This window comes from Odontesthes bonariensis, chromosome 14 (genome assembly GCF_027942865.1).
Source record: "Odontesthes bonariensis isolate fOdoBon6 chromosome 14, fOdoBon6.hap1, whole genome shotgun sequence".
NCBI classification, from domain to species: Eukaryota; Metazoa; Chordata; class Actinopteri; order Atheriniformes; family Atherinopsidae; genus Odontesthes; species Odontesthes bonariensis.
The window spans coordinates 2,337,958-2,358,114 of record NC_134519.1 but is presented as its reverse complement, the minus strand read 5'-3'; the positions used below and the strand labels follow the sequence as shown (position 1 = coordinate 2,358,114).

Genomic DNA, 20,157 nt, shown 5'->3' with positions numbered 1-20,157 from the left:
GGGTGTCTGCTGCTGTCAGCCTGCCCTGTACCCACACTGGCTGGGGACCCCTTCTCTTCCAGTCTGGTTCCGTCCAGAAAGGTCAGAGGTCAGCCTCAGAGCAGCCTCAGGGCAGCTGGTTCCCTTAAACCCAAAGTTTAACTTTTCAACTTTTCTCATGACTGGAGCCACTCAGTCCACCGAACCGGGTCCAGTTCCCCCAGAGGGACCCTTCCATCTCATTCCAAACTTCCTCCATCTGAAAACTAATGTTCAGGGTTTCAGGTGTTCAGCAGAGGTGCCACAAAGATGTGTAAAAAAGTTAGTTTTCAACCGGCTTTTAGCCGTTAAACGTCTGTAAGCGGCTCGTTTTCAGGGCTTTTAGCCGGTAAACGTCTGTAACCGGCTCGTTTTCAGGGCTTTTAACCGTTAAACGTCTGTAAAAGGCTCGTTTTCAGGGCTTTTAACCGTTAAACGTCTGTAACCGGCTCGTTTTCAGGGCTTTTAACCGTTAAACGTCTGTAAAAGGCTCGTTTTCAGGGCTTTTAGCCGTTAAACGTCTGTAAAAGGCTCGTTTTCAGGGCTTTTAGCCGTTAAACGTCTGTAACCGGCTCGTTTTCAGGGCTTTTAACCGTTAAACGTATGTAACCGGCTCGTTTTCAGGGCTTTTAGCCGTTAAACGTCTGTAAAAGGCTCGTTTTCAGGGCTTTTAACCGTTAAACGTCTGTAACCGGCTCGTTTTCAGGGCTTTTAACCGTTAAACGTCTGTAACCGCTCGTTTTCAGGGCTTTTAGCCGTTAAACGTCTGTAACCGGCTTGTTTTCAGGGCTTTTAACCGTTAAACGTCTGTAAAAGGCTCGTTTTTAGGGCTTTTAGCCGTTAAACGTCTGTAAAAGGCTCGTTTTTAGGGCTTTTAGCCGTTAAACGTCTGTAACCGGCTTGTTTTCAGGGCTTTTAACCGTTAAACGTCTGTAAAAGGCTCGTTTTTAGGGCTTTTAGCCGTTAAACGTCTGTAACCGGCTTGTTTTCAGGGCTTTTAACCGTTAAACGTATGTAACCGGCTCGTTTTCAGGGCTTTTAGCCGTTAAACGTCTGTAACCGGCTCGTTTTCAGGGCTTTTAACCGTTAAACGTCTGTAAAAGGCTCGTTTTCAGGGCTTTTAGCCGTTAAACGTATGTAACCGGCTCGTTTTCAGGGCTTTTAGCCGTTAAACGTCTGTAACCGGCTCGTTTTCAGGGCTTTTAACCGTTAAACGTCTGTAAAAGGCTCGTTTTTAGGGCTTTTAACCGTTAAACGTATGTAACCGGCTCGTTTTCAGGGCTTTTAGCCGTTAAACGTATGTAACCGGCTCGTTTTCAGGGCTTTTAGCCGTTAAACGTCTGTAACCGGCTTGTTTTCAGGGCTTTTAACCGTTAAACGTATGTAACCGGCTCGTTTTCAGGGCTTTTAGCCGTTAAACGTATGTAACCGGCTCGTTTTCAGGGCTTTTAGCCGTTAAACGTCTGTAACCGGCTTGTTTTCAGGGCTTTTAACCGTTAAATGTCTGTAACCGGCTCGTTTTCAGGGCTTTTAGCCGTTAAACGTCTGTAACCGGCTCGTTTTCAGGGCTTTTAACGGGGTAAAAACATTCAAATCTAAGCTCTTATTGGGTTCATTTTCAGGCTTAAATGTGCATTATTTTACACTCTTCACCTCATTTCCTGTCGCCTGTCATTGGGACGGCGTTCCACTGGTGAGATGCTGATGTGTGGCGGTGGAGGTCAGAGGTCAGAGGTCATCACGACTGCAGGTGTTTGGACATCCCAGCTGTCTCAGGTTGAGGCGTTCACAGCACCTTGGAAAAATGTGGCTCTCAGAGAGAAAACTTTTCATTCAGTTGCTCATATTAAAGTCTGAAGGATCCGGAGACCTTGGAGTTAAAGCGGGGGGGCAAATGCTTTTAAAATGAAGTTTTATTTCATCTGAAGTCAGCAGATGGTTTGAACCTCTGAACCTCTGGTTTTGTGGTGTTTCTGCTCTGAACTGACGGCTTTCTGAAACTGAATGTTGAGTTCATCAGTAAAACGATCTGTTAGTTCCCACTTTTGCCTGAACTCCAGACACGACCCCAAAGTGTTGGGCGTATTGTGGGTGGTCGTTGAATCTTAAAGGTACAGTTCGCCTCTTCTGACATGAAGCTGTGTGACATCCCATATCAGCAGCATCATTTCTGAACATCTTCTTACCCCCTGCTGCGTCCTGTGAGCAGAGTTCCAGCCTCGTTTTGGTGTTGATGAAGGTAGTCCGGCTAGTTGGCTGGGGTTTAAAAAATAAAGCGTTTTGCTTCTCAGAACAATATGCGTTCAACAGAGTAATACATTTGCATCACAAAATCGTTCTCCAGGAAAAAGTCAGACCTTTCCTTTCCTTTCTTTCCCTTTTGTTTCCTTTCGTTTCCTTTACTTCTCTTTTCCTTTTCTTTTGTTTATGTGCTGTGCAGACCGGTGCAGACCGAGCAGCAAACACCGTAACAGGTGCAGCTATCGCTAGGTGGCTGAACGCATATGAAGGGAGAGAAAGTAGGGCCAAGAGATTGTGAGGTCTGACTTTTTCCTGGAGAACCATTTTGTGATGCAAATGTATTACTCTGTTGAACGCATATTGTTTTGAGAAGCAAGACGCTTTATTTTTTAAACCCCAGCCAACTAGCCGGACTACCTTCATCAGCACCAAAACGAGGCTGGAACTCTGCTCACAGGACGCAGCAGGGGGGAAGAAGATGTTCAGAAATGATGTTGCTGATATGGGATGTTACACAGCTTCATGTCAGAAGAGGCGAACTGTTCCTTTAATACTCTCAAAAATGCCACAATGAGAAAATGAAGCGGTTTCGTTTAGATTCACACCGGCAGACTCACTCTGGAACGCTTACAACCTGCAGCGGCTGATTTCCCCACGTGTTTTGAATGTGTCGCTGGTATCCGTGGAAACAGGGCCGAGTCAGGATGTTTGCTCCCCCCCCCCTCCCCCCTCCCCCTCCCCCTCCCTGTGATGTCAGCGGCCGGTTTGTGCCGGTGATCTCACCCGGCAGGACTCCGGCTCTGGCATCGGACCCTCGCACGCCTCCAACACGTCCAACAATGGCTGCAGCCGCGCTGCTCTCAGGTTCACCTCACTGAGCAGGAATGTTTGTGTCGCCATGTGGACGTTTCTGTGTGTGAGTCAGCGGGGGGGGGTCAGCCGTTCAGCAGCAGGTTGAGCATGAGCTCATCATCTTCTCTTTGATCTTATTTCGGCTGAGAAATGAGCTCCAGTTAGAGCTCAGATTTAACCACGAACGATGAGCTGATCAGGAGGAAACGCTCTCCTCGTGATTTCAGGTTGTTGTTGTGTTTGGTTCCGCCGTGCGTCTGTAAACTGAACGTGATATTGTGACAGCGTTCAGGTAAACGCTGCTGCTGGAGGTCGCAGTTAGCCTTCGTCTTGTGTTAGGGTCGGCACCGACCCGTTTTTAGGATTTAAATGCATAAAATAACCATATAAATTAGTTTATTGCATCAAGGCTTTGTGACTTTGTCAGGAAGCTCTATTTCAACAAAATAAAACAAAACTAATTGTTTTCACTAAATTATAAAATGCTCTAGTTGAAATTAAGACCTTTGTGTTATAAAAATAAGGTTATAAAGCAATATTTAGAGCCAAAACTGAAATCACAAGTTCACTGTCAGCCAGCTCCTCTCCCAATCATGTGAGCTTTAAGGGATTCTCATTTTGCCTTGTTTTAGGGTTAGGGTAACCCTACCCTAACCCATTTTTTTTATTGAAATTGAGGGGTATACTGACAAAAACAAGGCACAGTGGCCCACACCAAAAATATTAAACACCAATATTTTTATGGATAAGGAAGCCTAACAAGGTAACCAAGAGATGAGAAACAAATTGGATGATAGATCATTGTTTTTGGTGTATTTTACAACTTTACAATTTTACTAGAATCTTTATCATCAAACTTTTCCCGCGTCATTACGACCGTGTCGACCTTGAACCCCTAAAGATAGACAGCTGTTGATAGTTGATTGAAGGTCAAAGCACTCGATCCTCAGGTGATTCATGAAGCTTTCAGATATTTCCAGGAGGTTGTTGGGGGAAATTTATCTTTATCTTTAGTGCTGTAGTCGACCCGTTCCACTGTTACGAGGCAGCGGGTTGAAATCCCCGTCCTCTCGATATAATCTATGAAAAATAAAAACAATATTCTGTCAAACTCGTTTTTTGATTTTCATAAAAATTTCAATTGATTTATTTATTTTAATCTTAACTTAAAACAACAAACAAATAAATAAATAAATATTTAAAAAAATGAATATATTTGAAAAAATATTTCCTTTTTCTTCACCACATTCGGTTTCAGGGAGTTTGAGTTTGTCTGATGCAACATTTTGCCCGGTTTTGATTATTTTTAAAATAAAAGTTTTGTGCACCTTTTTACAGACTTTTTAAGAGATGAAGGCAGAAACTGGGATGGTTTTCGATTGTTTGGGGATCGTTTTAGATCTCGATTCGCTGAGAAAAAACTCATTGTTGTTAAATAAGTTTGGAAGAAACTCATCTGCTGTCTCAGCTGTGACCCAACTTAGCCTGAAAACTGTAAGCAGAGGGAAACGGTTAGCCTAGCTGTTTCATCAGAAGTTATTGATCAGTATCAGCAGCAGATTTCAGGACATTTTCCAGCTTTTACAGTGAGTGTAAAGGTCTTCCTCCTGCATCTGTGGGACAGAGCGAATCTGTTTTAAGCCGCCTGTGTGGCGGCTCATTGAAAGCATCGACAAAGTGAATTATCCAGAGAAAGGTGGCTCTGTAAGCCTATTAAAGCTGACTGCTCACAGAGGCTTTAACTCATGATTCGCCCTCTTTTCCCCCCCTCGCCGCCCGGCTGGGTGCGAGCGGCCGCCGCTCTGAGGTTAAGTCGGATCAGAGGAACACGAGAACATATGTTGTTTCTCTTCAGCCTCAGTAGAGACGGATGAGCCCCGAAGCCGTCGGTCAGGAGATGAAAAGAGCAGGAAACCTTCTGCTTCTGGTCAGATGTGATTAATAAAGTCAGATGTTTCTGTCTGTGTGATTAAAAAAAGTATAACTTTGACCTTCTCAGCCAACGATAATCTGGTCCGAGACGGCTTTTTATAATCGGACCGTCACCTTAAAGTTCAGACGGGATGAGTTTATCAAAGAAAGTTCTGGTTTTCTTTCTTCGGACAAACTTAAAGAAACTAATTTCCCCACGTTCGGATGAAAGTGAACAAAAGTTTTTATCCTACTTCCTCCCGACTCCCGAAATATATATAATATTATATAATATATAACATATATATCTGATATATAGTTGAAACTATGAAGCTGTTTTTCACAGATGCAGCTAAAGAAATGGGAACAAATGATGCGTCTCTGCGACAGGCTGCTGGGAACAAAGTGCCTAAAGATCCAGTTTAAAATGTGGACACAACACTGGTTCATCCCTTGAGTTAGGAGCCTTTTTCCTGCCTGAATGGTTCATAGCTCAGAGTTAAGTGGCTTAACAAAGAAAAAACACATTCCTCTGAAGATGTTTCTGTTGCTGAAGACAACTTTAGAAGTTTCCATAAAGTCTGGCTGCTTGGAAGGAAATGGAATCGTGTCTGTAAGTTCATGGTGTGGAAGCTCCAGATGTTGGAGACAGATGTGGACGGTGGCTTGGTGTTTGCAGCCGGCCGTTCATCTGCTCGTCGGGACAATGAAGGCCGATCGGGGAGGAAATGGAAAGTTCCTCACCGGCTGCATGTTATCAGGATGGGGGCGTTGAGACAGGATTTCCCCTCTGAGACAAACAGCTCCTTCAGACAGAAATAAGCAGCTTTCTATTTCAGGACACCAGTGGAAAAACACGGCCTGATCACCGCCTCGATTGGACGTAACTGGCGTGTTTTATTTGTCAGAGAGTCGGAGGCAGGATAAATCACAGCCTGGTGCTTTTTCAGATCCAAAATGACTAAAAACGTGTTCATCGTCTCAGACTGAACCGGATGGAGAAGCTTCCTCCCTGAACCTGATTAAAGGAAACCAACCCGTGTTTGTGTTTATGAGATGTCCGCGTCCTGCGGACAACAGGAAGTAATCTGATTACTTCAGTGTAAACATACTGATGGTAAGCAGTAGGGCTGGGACGATATGCTTTGGTCACGATTCAATTTGTATCACGGTTCTTGATAATTGCGATTTCTACAAGTATTGCGATTCGATGTAATCAGTAATTGCAATTTTCTTCCTCCTTAAAAAAACCAAACAAGTTGAATCGTACACTTCTAGAATGAATGTCGTTCCCATAAACGATGCACATCAGTCTGTGTCAGTCATTCCAGCAGCTGACATTTATTTCAACTCAGACAAAAAGAGGTACTTAACATGTACAACATTTTTTTACAGTTACAAAATGAATTCAAATGTCCACACAGCACAAATGTGGGCTAGTTTTAACATAACTTAATGTGATGAATTGATTAAGTTTTTCTTTACACGGATATGACGTAATATAATCGATTCTGGGGAGAAAAATCGATTTTTAAAATCATCCCATTAAAAAAAATCGCGACATGTACATGAATCGATTTTTTTCGCCCACCCCTAGTAAGCAGCTGCAGTGATGATGACTCGGGTGTTAAAGACTCGGTAATTCTGATCGATCGGACCCAGTTCAGGGTCGGCCGGGTGGCCGGCCGGCGGCCCCCAGCAGGCGCTCTGATCCAGGATTCCTGAGGGCCGGGCCCCTCCCTCCGCTGGTATCCAGCAGGGGATTTATGGCTCTTTTTATAGTTGCAGATTATTTTTAGCTGCAGGCTCTTCTCTTGGTGTCCGGGAGGATGAGGAGGAGAAGTGGACAAAGGGGCGCCCGATGAAGCATCACCACCACTTTCCTACCCCTCTAACTTCCTGCTGATCCGATGGACGGCACACAGCACAACCGAGGAGGAGGGGGGGGCCATGCATGTGGAGCTGTGACCTCATCAGTTACATCATCACCAGCAGCGGTTTGACTCTGAAGTGGAAGTCGTGTAAATCTGTCAACACATTTAAAGGGACAGTTCAGCATTTTTACAGACTGTGACCATAACAGGCTGAAACTTCTCCGTATTTCACTAAAAGAACACGGAGGGGTTCATATTTCTGCTCAGGAACACACCAATTAAGAATGAAACCCAAAACTTTGATGGTTTCTGTTTAGCTCTGATGAACACCTCCAGTTTTTGGAAAATAAAGTGCTAAAACTCGACAGTTTCCATGGACTCGCACGTCTTATTTCTGTCACTGTTGTCACGTGACAGATTTATTGTACGGAAATGTCCGTAGAAAGCAAATAAAACAACCTATTTCTTTTGTTTTCCTATTGGTTCATGCTCCGGTCATGGAGCACGCCTCCTTCTTCGCTTCCTGGATGTTCAGCCTGAGCTTCACTGCGGTGCAGACACACAGTGGACTTGTTGGTATGAATTGGCTCATCAATAAGTGAGTGGAAGCATCAAACCTCAGAGCGATCATTAGCTTAAGTTACAGCTGCAGAAAGTAGGCCGACTGTAAACACGGATCGTAAATCTGTAAAATCAGATAAACACTCTGCTCTGGGGGGTTAACTTCCTTATTTCGTCATCATAAACTCTGCCACGCTGCAGTAAACCTGCAGGTAGAGATTTATTTTCACCAAATGATTGTGGCAAAGGAGCCGAACCAATCCATCAAAATGAGCTGATAATTAATTGAGAGGTCACCTTCAGCAGTGTGCACGAGGCTTCCCGAACTCTCAGTGATTATCTATTTTTATATTTTACATCATGTTTTATGATTCTCATCATGTTGTTTCTAATCTCGCACTTTTCCCGCGTATTTTGCTGCTTTTATCACGCGCCTGTAGTTGTGTTTTTTTCATGTTGTTTCTAATCTCGCACTTTTCCCGCATATTTTACTGCTTTTATCACGCGCCTGTATTTGTGTGTTTTTCATGTCTGATGGAAGGATGTGTGCACGTGGAATGACTGTTACTGCTGCTGGACACTAAATGAGGGCGACAATAAAGATTACGATGAACCTTGAACGATGAAAGACGGCCCGCGGTGCAACTTAGATGAACGATCTCTGACTTTAAAAATGAATTGAGCGGCGAGAAAAAGAGCCTGTTCGTGGCTGCTGTTTCCTCCAATAAAGGCATCCTTTCCCCCAAATTGCTTGTTGAGGCCTTTGTGAGGCTCGTTGTAAAGAATTCCTGAAGTTTAACATCTTAAAGACTCTTAAAGGAAATCTTAAGGAGGAGACTTCAGTTCCTCTGTGCTGCAGCTTCCTGCTGGTTTTCCTTTTCTTCCTCACAGTCGGTTGAATTTTCTGTTTGGAGTGTAACAGCGTTGGCTGTGGCCTCATTTCTGTTTCCAGACTGCGAGGGGCAATTGTTTTAAACTTGTTAGGCAGTAAGAATGTTTTCAGGCGTGTGGGGGACGGCCTCAGATCAGAAACGGACATTACATCCTCTGAATGAATCTGAGGAGTTTTAATCGGCTTTAAAGGCTCTATGTTCCGTGTCCTCTGGTCTGGTTTCCACCTGACGAACTTCCTTCCCTGTTTCTGCTCCTGTGTCGTTTCCTCTCAGTGAGTTTCACCGGCTGGAATGTTTGCAGCCTCTCCTGTCTGGGCCAAAGCCAGGAAATCAATGAGATTCCATGTTTCGGGTCAGACTCGGGCTGGGAGGACAGGTAAAGTTCTCCACCTGTGGATCATTTCACTTATTTATGACGATTCAGAGTAACCGAACAGGAACCAGAACGTGACCACATAAACGGAAGCGTCTGGTGGCAGATCCTTTCAGCGCAGTTCCCGTCAGACGGACGTTTGCTTCTGTGTTTAATGTAAAAACAGAAGTTAGCCCTCATACCTGATTTGAAACACAACTTAAAGGGGAACTGCGGTATTTTCAACATTAAGCCTCTTTTCTGAGTCGTCTGCAATGTTTTAGAACCCCCCTCACCGCTTTTTTGATGTTTACTGCTGTCTCCGGTATTTGCCTAATTTTATAATAATAATCAACTCACCGGAGTGGTTACTGGTGTGCACTGGTAATCCATATCAAATTTCGTGGCGAAAAGTTGCTTCTGACGTGTTTTATTTGACATTTTGTACTGGATGTTCGTTGATATTACTCCGCCACCGCTAAGAAAATAGTAAGAGCATGAAAGAGCTGCCAGTAAGCTGGAAGTATGCAGTATGTAGTATGGAAGTATGCAGTATGTAGTATGCGGTTTGGAACACAGCCATCGTTAGACGGTAGCTGCTGTAACGACCTTTGACCTTTTTATTATATTTCTTTTCTATGTGTTGTTGACGTATCGCCAGCTGTTCGCACCTGTCCTGCTGCCGGCCTCGGCCGATGCTCTGAGCGACCGTGGCGTCTGTATCAGAGGTAGAATCAGTCCTGAGTGTCAGTTCCACCTGGACAGAAAGAGCCGAGTCACCGGGGTCAGGAAACCCGGGGACGTGGAATAACCCGGACCTGAGAGCTGTGGTGGTGGGACGGCTGAGGGCAGCGGGCACGGCGCCCCGTTTAAAGCCGTTCATCAGCAGAACATCTTGTGTTTCAGAGTGAAATCCCTGCTCAGAAAGCTAACGAATTTAAAGGAGCAGCGCGCCGTTATTCTAAATCTTATCCAGACCTGACAGACAAACAGCAGCAGTGCTGGCGCTTCCTCTCGGGTCCTTTTGGACTCCGCCCCCCCCCCACCGGCAGCTCCTGGAGGACTTGGCTCGGTCCGGGACTCCTCGGCTTATCTTTCGGGGTCTTATCTCTGACCTAGATGCAGCGTGGTTCTGGACACCAGCCGCTCGGTTATCCAATAAACGCTGATATGTGGGTCAGGAGCAGAGTGGCTTTAAGAGCCCCCCAGGAGAGGGTTTACTGGGGGGACTGGGAGGCGCTCTGATATTTAATATTTCATGCTGTTTGCTGAATCGTAAATGAGCCTTTAAACAAAGTGTTTTGGAGGTTCTGGTCTGTTCTGTGAAGATTTACCTGTAAAACGGATGAGACCTTGAATGATTCAGATCTCCTGTCGATGGTACAGTACAGAGGTAAAATGGGCTCCGACCCCAGAGGGTTAAGGAAACCTGTATTAGAGCGTTTGATCACAGCCAGAAACAAACCTAAACTTTCTTTAGGAGCCAGAAATTATCATCAAAGTGCCTGAAGTTTGGTTCAGAAGACGAAGTCAGTGATTTTCTTCAATAAATCTTCTTCTTTTTTTTTTAACCCTTGGCAGCAGAATTGTAATCTGAATACCGTTTATGCTAAACACATTTGCTATGCCAAGGGAAGCTTTATGAATGTAAAGCTTCCCTTGATGCCCATCAACTCCTCATTTTTATTTATTTATTTTTGTTACAATATTTAACATGATGTGATGATAGTGCCGAACCGGACCGGGGGACAGAGAGAGAGGGAGAGCGAAGAAGAGAAAAAAAGGAACAGAAACATGAAGAGACAAACATAAAAAACAATGAAAAATCAGAAAACCAGCTGCTACACCTGTAAAAACAAAACTGAAGACAATTCACGGCTTTTGTGGGGAATCCAGCCTTAGAATCACCTGGAAGCAGACAAGCAGAGAACAAACACACAAACAAACAAACAAGCGGAGAACAAACACACAAACAAAAAAACAAACAAGCGGAGAACAAACACACAAACAGACAAACAAACAAGCAGAGAACAAACAAACAAACAAGCAGAGAACAAACAAACAAACAAGCAGAGAACAAACACACAAACAAACAAACAAGCGGAAAACAAACACACAAACAAAAAAACAAACAAGCGGAGAACAAACACACAAACAGACAAACAAACAGAGAACAAACACACAAACAAACAAACAAGCGGAGAACAAACACACAAACAAAAAAACAAACAAGCGGAGAACAAACACACAAACAGACAAACAAACAAGCAGAGAACAAACAAACAAACAAGCAGAGAACAAACACACAAACAAACAAACAAGTGGAGAACAAACAAGCAGAGAACAAACACACAAGCAGAGAACAAACACACAAACAAACAAACAAACAAGCAGAGAACAAACACACAAACAAACAAGCGGAGAACAAACAAGCAGAGAACAAACACACAAACAAACAAACAAACAAGCGGAGAACAAACAAGCAGATAACACATAAACAAACAAACAAGCAGAGAACAAACACACAAACAAACAAGCGGAGAACAAACACACAAACAAACAAACAAGCGGAGAACAAACACAGAAACAAACAAACAAGCAGAGAACAAACACACAAACAAACAAACAAGTAGAGAACAAACACACAAACAAACAAACAAGCAGAGAACAAACAAACAAACAAGCAGAGAACAAACAAACAAGCGGAAAACAAACAAGCAGAGAACAAACAAACAAGCGGAAAACAAACAAGCAGAGAACAAACACACAAACACACAAACAAGCAGAGAACAAACACACACACAAACAAAAAAGCAGAGAACAAACAAACAAACAAGCAGAGAACAAACACACACACAAACAAACAAGCGGAGAACAAACAAACACACAAACAAACAAACAAGCAGAGAACAAACACAGAAACAAACAAACAAACAGAGAACAAACAAGCGGAAAACAAACAAGCAGAGAACAAACACACAAACAAACAAACAAGCAGAGAACAAACAAACAAACAAGCAGAGAACAAACAAACAAACAAGCAGAGAACAAACACAGAAACAAACAAACAAACAGAGAACAAACAAGCGGAAAACAAACAAGCAGAGAACAAACACACAAACAAACAAACAAGCAGAGAACAAACAAACAAACAAGCAGAGAACAAACATACAAACAAACAAACAAGCAGAGAACAAACAAACAAACAAACAAGCAGAGAACAAACACACAAACAAACAAGCAGAGAACAAACACACAAACAAACAAGCAGAGAACAAACACACAAACAAACAAGCAGAGAACAAACACACAAACAAAAAAAGCACAAGCAGCAGCAATCTCATATCACACAGGTAGGCTTGTCCCGATCCGATATTTGCAAAAAAAATGCGTATCGGCCGGCATGGAAAATGTCCGGTCCGTGTTTTCCAGCGCACCGATTTAAATAATCCATTCCACTTTTTTCTGTGTTGTTCCCTATTATCCGGTCCCCATTTTCCAGCACACCATTAACACACGAGCATTAGCATCTCCTAACCCACAGGTGTCCTAACCATTAAGACGGCCAAGTTACCGGTAAAAATGTCTGCTGTGTGGGATTATTTTACCCTAAAAGACGAAACAGATGAAGAGGTGGAGTGCAAAGTGTGGAGGAGATTGGGGAGTCATTTTTGTTTTTAAATAGTTCACAATACTATTTGCACTGATTTTTTTTTTTAAAAGCCTTGGTTTACACTTGTTCAAGAGCAGAGTACGGATGCTGAGTTAATGGACTATTTTCTACTCAGGTTGTTTGTGTGATTTGCTTTTTTAATACAGTTTACAGTATTATTTGCACTTTTTACTGTTAACTGATGCCATTTCTGTTTGTTATTTATAATTTTGTCAATTTTGTGTTTATCCCTGAATAAACAGGAAAACCCTTTTCAATATGAGTCTGACAACTAAGTTAGTAGGCTAAATAACTTTAAACTTTAATACATGCTTGGATAGGCCGGTATCGGTATCGGATCGGAAGTGCAAAAACCTGGATCGGGACATCCCTGCACACAGGTGACCTTGTATATCATCTAATAATCACATAATAAATCTTCTTTAATCGGCAGGTTTTTCTGCCGAAAGGTGAAAACGTGCTCAGATTTTCTCTGTTTCGTGTTTCTGTCTCAGACTTCTGAGAACAGAAACGGGTTTTTATATATTTCGGGTGAAAACGGTTTGAGGTCGGACTCAGACTTTTTTCCGTCTGCGGTGTCATGTGACCCCGATCGTCAGCGTCGCACACGCAGCAGGAACTGAACTGAGAACGGTTTCGGTTTCCACACGGGAAACCACAGCCTGCTGCGACCCGATTGGCCGGCCTGTCTCCATCTGACGCTCGACTTCCTCCCAGGAAGCCGATCGCAGCCTGTTGAGCAACAGCGAGACGGCAGCATGAGGACGAGCTGAAGAGCGGCCGCCATCGAGCTCGCTTCAGAAGCCTGCCGGAGCACAGCTGCGTCGGCCTCCGTCTGCTCGCCGCCGCCCGGAGGACGCCGTGTGACCATGAGTGGAGGTGGAACATCCCCCGAAGGCCGCGAAAGCCCCGCTCAGGGTCCCCAGCAGCGCTGGCAGCATTACAGAAAGCCCTGGAGGAGGCGGGGCCCCCAGCCGGCTCCCGAGCAGCCGCTGACCCCAAACAAGTGGAGGACATCTGCTCGCCTGGCGCCCGCAGGCGGAGAGCGCCGCCCGGAGCGTCCTCACCTCCGACGTCCGCCGGACCCGAGCCGGGATCGGGCCCCTGAAGGCCAGGCCAGGGCCGGCTCTCTGCGCGGGATCCTCCCCTTCCTCCGGTCCCTGTCCGAGCCCGGCGCCGGCGCCGAGAGGCTCGGGAAGGTCGGGTCAGAGGCGGAGCGCAGAGCGCCGACCGTCAGCGGCTTCATCAACTCGCTGTCACGCCGGATCAGCAGAGTCCGGAGACGTGAGCCAGCAGAACCAGCAGAACCAGAACCTGAGCCAGCAGAACCAGCAGAACCAGCAGAACCAGCAGAACCAGCAGAACCAGCAGAACCAGAACCTGAGCGAGCAGAGTCCGGTAGGACAGCTGAGCTGTGTGTGTGTGTGCCTTTTATGCCTTTAATGGACAGTTGAAGGGAGACAGGAAGCATGGAACAGAGAGAGGGGGAACAACATGCAGCAAAGGGCCGTCCAATGCGGGACTGGAACCGGTCTGGGTACCAGATCGGCTCGGCTTCCGTCGTCTGCTCAACACGTCACAAAATATGGCGGCACGCTTGAACGGGAGTACATTGTGATTGGCTCGGATAGATAGATAGACAGAAAGGTTCTTTAAGCTAATTTTTCAGTGTGTGTATTTGTCTTATTTACCTAGACTGTATGTATATGTGTGTATATATATATATATATATATATATATGTGTAGTGTATGTATATACACATATCCTACAGAACAATTTTTACTAGTTTTCTGTACTGCTGCCGATCACCGAAAAAAAACTCTCCAACGCACAGCGCCTAGTTACGGTTACTATGGCTACTACAGCCAATCACAATGTACTCCCATTCAGGGGAGCTCAGGTGGGCTCGGGGGGGCTCAGGTCTTTCCTTTACCTGAAGGTAACGCTGGTAATCTGATGACATGTAGATTCTGTTCAAGTTTATATCGGGATGAACAAAAGTCAGAAAACCAAATGAAGACAAAGTCGACACTAAATCCTTCTCTTTAGATTAAATCCCAGATCATAACCCAGGTCATAACCCAGATCATAACCCAGATTATAACCCAGGTCATAACCCAGGTCATAACCCAGATCATAACCCAGATTATAACCCAGGTCATAATCCAGGTCATAACCCAGGTCATAACCCAGATTATAACCCAGGTCATAACCCAGGTCATAACCCAGATCATAACCCAGATTATAACCCAGGTCATAATCCAGGTCATAACCCAGGTCATAATCCAGGTCATAACCCAGGTCATAATCCAAATTATAACCCAGGTCATAACCCAGGTCATAACCCAGGTCATAACCCAGATCATAACCCAGATTATAACCCAGATTATAACCCAGGTCATAACCCAGGTCATAACCCAGATCATAACCCAGATCATAATCCAGGTCATAACCCAGATCATAACCCAGATTATAACCCAGGTCATAACCCAGGTCATAACCCAGGTCATAATCCAGGTCATAACCCAGATCATAACCCAGATTATAACCCAGGTCATAACCCAGGTCATAACCCAGATCATAACCCAGATTATAACCCAGGTCATAATCCAGGTCATAACCCAGGTCATAATCCAGGTCATAACCCAGGTCATAATCCAAATTATAACCCAGGTCATAACCCAGGTCATAACCCAGGTCATAACCCAGATCATAACCCAGATTATAACCCAGGTCATAACCCAGGTCATAACCCAGATCATAACCCAAATTATAACCCAGGTCATAACCCAGGTCATAACCCAGGTCATAATCCAGGTCATAACCCAGGTCATAATCCAAATTATAACCCAGGTCATAACCCAGGTCATAACCCAGGTCATAATCCAGGTCATAACCCAGGTCATAATCCAAATTATAACCCAGGTCATAACCCAGGTCATAATCCAGGTCATAACCCAGGTCATAACCCAGGTCATAACCCAGATCATAACCCAGGTCATAATCCAGGTCATAACCCAGGTCATAATCCAGGTCATAACCCAGGTCATAACCCAGGTCATAACCCAGATCATAACCCAGGTCATAATCCAGGTCATAATCCAGGTCATAACCCAGGTCATAACCCAGATCATAACCCAGGTCATAACCCAGGTCATAACCCAGGTCATAATCCAGGTCATAACCCAGGTCATAACCCAGGTCATAATCCAGGTCATAACCCAGGTCATAACCCAGATCATAACCCAGGTCATAACCCAGGTCATAACCCAGGTCATAACCCAGGTCATAATCCAGGTCATAACCCAGGTCATAACCCAGATCATAACCCAGGTCATAATCCAGGTCATAACCCAGGTCATAACCCAGGTCATAACCCAGATCATAACCCAGGTCATAATCCAGGTCATAACCCAGGTCATAACCCAGGTCATAATCCAGGTCATAACCCAGGTCATAACCCAGGTCATAACCCAGATCATAACCCAGGTCATAACCCAGGTCATAACCCAGGTCATAACCCAGATCATAACCCAGGTCATAACCCAGGTCATAATCCAGGTCATAACCCAGGTCATAATCCAGGTCATAACCCAGGTCATAACCCAGGTCATAACCCAGGTCATAACCCAGATCATAACCCAGGTCATAACCCAGGTCATAACCCAGGTCATAATCCAGGTCATAACCCAGGTCATAATCCAGGTCATAACCCAGGTCATAACCCAGGTCATAACCCAGGTCATAATCCAGGTCATAACCCAGGTCATAATCCAGGTCATAACCCAGGTCATAATCCAGGTCATAATCCAGGTCATAACCCAGGTCATAACCCAGGTCATAACCCAGGTCATAATCCAGGTCATAACCCAGGTCATAATCCAGGTCATAATCCAGGTCATAACCCAGGTCATAACCCAGGTCATAACCCAGGTCATAATCCAGGTCATAACCCAGGTCATAATCCAGGTCATAACCCAGGTCATAACCCAGGTCATAACCCAGGTCATAATCCAGGTCATAATCCAGGTCATAATCCAGGTCATAACCCAGGTCATAACCCAGATCATAACCCAGGTCATAATCCAGGTCATAATCCAGGTCATAACCCAGATCATAACCCAGGTCATAATCCAGGTCATAACCCAGGTCATAACCCAGGTCATAATCCAGATCATAACCCAGGTCATAATCCAGGTCATAACCCAGGTCATAATCCAGGTCATAACCCAGGTCATAATCCAGATCATAACCCAGGTCATAATCCAGGTCATAACCCAGGTCATAATCCAGGTCATAACCCAGGTCATAATCCAGGTCATAACCCAGGTCATAACCCAGGTCATAACCCAGGTCATAACCCAGGTCATAATCCAGGTCATAATCCAGGTCATAATCCAGGTCATAACCAGGTCATAACCCAGGTCATAACCCAGGTCATAACCCAGTCTTTTTAAAGTAATTTTTAACCCGTTCACTCACAGCTCGACTGAGCTGAGGAGCCGGGTTTGTGGTGTTGTTGTTGTTCATGTTGGTCTGGATCTCTTTCCTTCTTCGTTCTTCTTAAATTAGCCCTGCTGCTGGCTTCTTTCCTTAGAAAGCCTAAATATTTCATGTTGTGTTGGCGACTGAAATGCTTTCAGCAGAGATGTGCTTAGTCTGCTCTGATTGGTCCGCTCCGGTGGCCTGAGCACGCTCCACCTACCACTGTCTGCTGTGTTTTAAAAATGAAAGGAGAGCTTTTCATTGGATGAGAGTTCGAACAGGACGAGTCATTGGCAGTTTTTACTCTGAAAACCCTAAAAAACATCATCACAAATGTTCACGTGCAAAAAAGTGCATGTGTATTTCTAATTAATCACATGATTTCCCTGATTAATCACGATTAATCTCATTTGTACGCAGAATCCAAAAATGAATCCAAAAGTAGCGTATAGCTTTTAGCATTTAGCTTTATTTTAAATGTGCTGCCATATGAATGAAAGTGCCATAACATTTGTTGTGCAAACACACTTTTAACATCAGCATCTTTCTGTAGTTTTTATGTAGAAGCCTCGCTCCACTGTCTGTTTCCTTGAATGACTTGCTGCTATCAGTTGTGTGTTTTGCCTTTAAGTGATATTTTAGACTGGAACTACTACGCTGAGAAGACAATTCAACTTGGCTGTAAATGCAGGAGGTTTTTTTTTTATCTATTTTGAAATACGTGCTTTTATGTTGAAACAAGTAAAACAGGAAGTAGCGCCGGTTAGCTCCGTGAGCTTCACACCTGTAGCGGTGATGCTACCTGCTAGTTTATCTTTATTTTATTCCTCCATGCTTCGTGGTGTTTGCTGTAACTGTGTGAATGTGATGCAGAGGAGAAGTGGAAGTTAAAGAAAACAAATGGGTGAGAAGCAGCTAAAGTGGCCAGTATTACTTTGATTATTTATTGGTACCAGCGACAATGCTAAGAATGCTATTTCTTTAATGATTACAACAACTAATGTTGTCTTTTACTTTGTTTACTCGAACATTTAGTTCTACGGTGTTGATGTGGCGTTAATAAACATCTGTGAGAAGAACCGGAGTCTCGCATCCAATCAGTGGGCGGCATATTGGCAGCGTTTACAGATGACTTTGGTTCTGTCGACTCCGCCGTCTGGAAGAACTTTAACATGAAAATGGCCGAGTAAAAGTTCCGTACCCTTCTCCATGTTTGGTGGATCCGCCGATTACTTTCTTTTCCTGTTCCACAGCAGACAGCAGCAGACTTTTACAAAATAAAAGCCTGAGAGCAACAGACTTTTACAAAATAAAAGCCTGGAGCGCCATCAAGGGTGTGGGAAAAGGTTTAGTGGGATCTCTCTGCGCCGGTGGTTTGTGGGAAAAGTGCTCATGCGAGAGGAGGGTCGGCGCCGGGCCATCGGTTATCACATGTTGGGGGAGACGGCCTCACATCCGACTCTAGAACACTTTGGTATCCAGAGTTCATGGTGGACTCAATAGCTGTTTTCACACTGAGATCCGCTACCATCGCGGGTCCAAATTGCCACTTCATCCCGCATCGAGCAATGTGAACGCTTGACTTGTTAGGTGACCCGTGCCGCCTGAAGCCAAGTTCAGGGGGCGTGGCCTAGTGGCAGAGCGTCACACGAAACACATAAAATGCTGAGCGTGCACAATGACGTAGGCACAAGCCATGCGTCGGAGGTAAGCCTAAATACACCTGTCTGCATCAAATTTTTCAAACCAACGATGGCGGGACACCTTGAGGACTTGTTTTTGTTTCTGGCTGTTTGTTCGGTCACGCAATTGAATATGCAGTTCATGGAGATGTTATTTTACGGGGTGTGGATGGTCACAACGTGGGATGCCGCCGAAGAACATATGCGGAGAATACAAGAGCACTATAATGTCCAAGTTGAGGTAATCCATCGACAATTTGAAGCAGAAGAACGCCAACAGCGTTCGACGCAATCGATGAAGACGTTTAGCTGTCATGGCTCTGAACACAAACTCCTCGCGTCACGCCACGCCCACGTCCATCCCGCGTCAATTGCTTTCACATCAAATTCGGCTCGGCAAAAAGACTAGGGTCCGACGCGGGTCGAATGGCGAGTCGAGTTGACACCCCAGCCCGGATCGTCAGTGTGAAAGGAACAGCGGACACGCTAAATTCGAGAATTAAACGCGGGTTCTTCCTCAGTGTGAAAGGGGCTAATGGCTGCAAGGTGCCCAGGTCCTGTGGCTGCAGAACCAGCCCAGACCATCAGCCCTCCACCACCGTGCCTTCCAGTATCCGACCGCCGGCCTGCAGCCGGGGTAAAGTCCCCAGGGATGCATGAGGGTCCTCACAGAGATAGAAGAAGGCGTGTGTGTCCTGCTTTTGTATGTAAATTGTTGCCCCACAACAAAGCCCCGGCAGGAACAAAGGGGTTCCCGGCGGGGACAAAGGGGGCCCCGGCAGGGACAAAGGGGGCCCCGGCTCATTGACCTTTCGGGCTCTGGTGGGAAAGTGCCGGCTCCTGCTGTCAGACGCATCAATGGGATTGATGTTTTCTGCTCCAATCAGAACTCTTCTTTCACTTGACGATGCTTTCAGGACCAGTTGGGCTGATTGGTGACGGTGTTCATCGGTCGATTTATTCTTTTTGTGTTAGGGCTGGTTTACGTCAGAACTCGTCTGGTCCAGATTTCTTCTGGTCTGAGGTCCTAAATGTGTGTTTCTGGTGTTTCGCCGTGTTTAATTTGTAGAAGTTCAACAGTCTGGAAGCATCTAAAGCCTCGTTTCCACTATGCAGTCCGGTACGGGTCGGTTCAGAACGGTACGGGTCGGTTCAGAGCGGTACGGGTCGGTTCAGAACGGTACGGGTCGGTTCAGAACGGTACGGGTCAGTTCAGTCCGGTACGGGTCGGTTCAGTCCGGTACGGGTCGGTTCAGAACGGTACGGGTCGGTTCAGTCCGGTACGGGTCGGTTCAGAGCGGTACGGGTCGGTTCAGAACGGTACGGGTCAGTTCAGTCCGGTACGGGTCGGTTCAGTCCGGTACGGGTCGGTTCAGAACGGTACGGGTCGGTTCAATCCGAATCCGACCTTCTGAATTAGGGCCCGACTTATATGTTTTTTTCAGGGCCGATACCGATAATTATGGCTATGACATGTGGAGTTCCTCAGGGGTCAGTTCTTGGACCCCTTCTGTTCATTCTATACATGCTGCCTCTGGGTCAAATTCTGAAGAACTCTAAAGTTAAGTACCACAGCAATCTTGATGCTTTGTGGTGTTTTTTGTTGTTTGTTTG

The 20,157-nt window shown here is 45.2% G+C and overlaps 2 protein-coding genes across 7 annotated transcripts in view; one reads left to right on the top strand and one right to left on the bottom strand.

Moving 5' to 3' along the window:
- The window catches only part of LOC142398498 (uncharacterized), a 462,406-nt gene that overhangs the window by 266,436 nt on the left and 175,813 nt on the right, over nt 1-20,157 (bottom strand). The gene's annotated exons all lie outside the window — the stretch shown is intronic.
- Nucleotides 1-20,157, top strand: part of rasal2 (RAS protein activator like 2) — an 87,420-nt gene that overhangs the window by 702 nt on the left and 66,561 nt on the right. For 3 of the 6 annotated variants that reach the window (XM_075482496.1, XM_075482493.1, XM_075482494.1), the window contains exon 1: nt 13,103-13,773. The exons of 2 other annotated variants lie outside the window; for them this stretch is intronic. In XM_075482496.1, coding sequence (XP_075338611.1) covers nt 13,245-13,773 — 529 coding nt within the window. In that variant the 5' untranslated portion in view covers nt 13,103-13,244. Of the gene's footprint in view, nt 1-13,101; nt 13,774-20,157 lie in introns of those variants that run through there. One more of the 6 variants, XM_075482502.1, reaches the window with a different exon arrangement.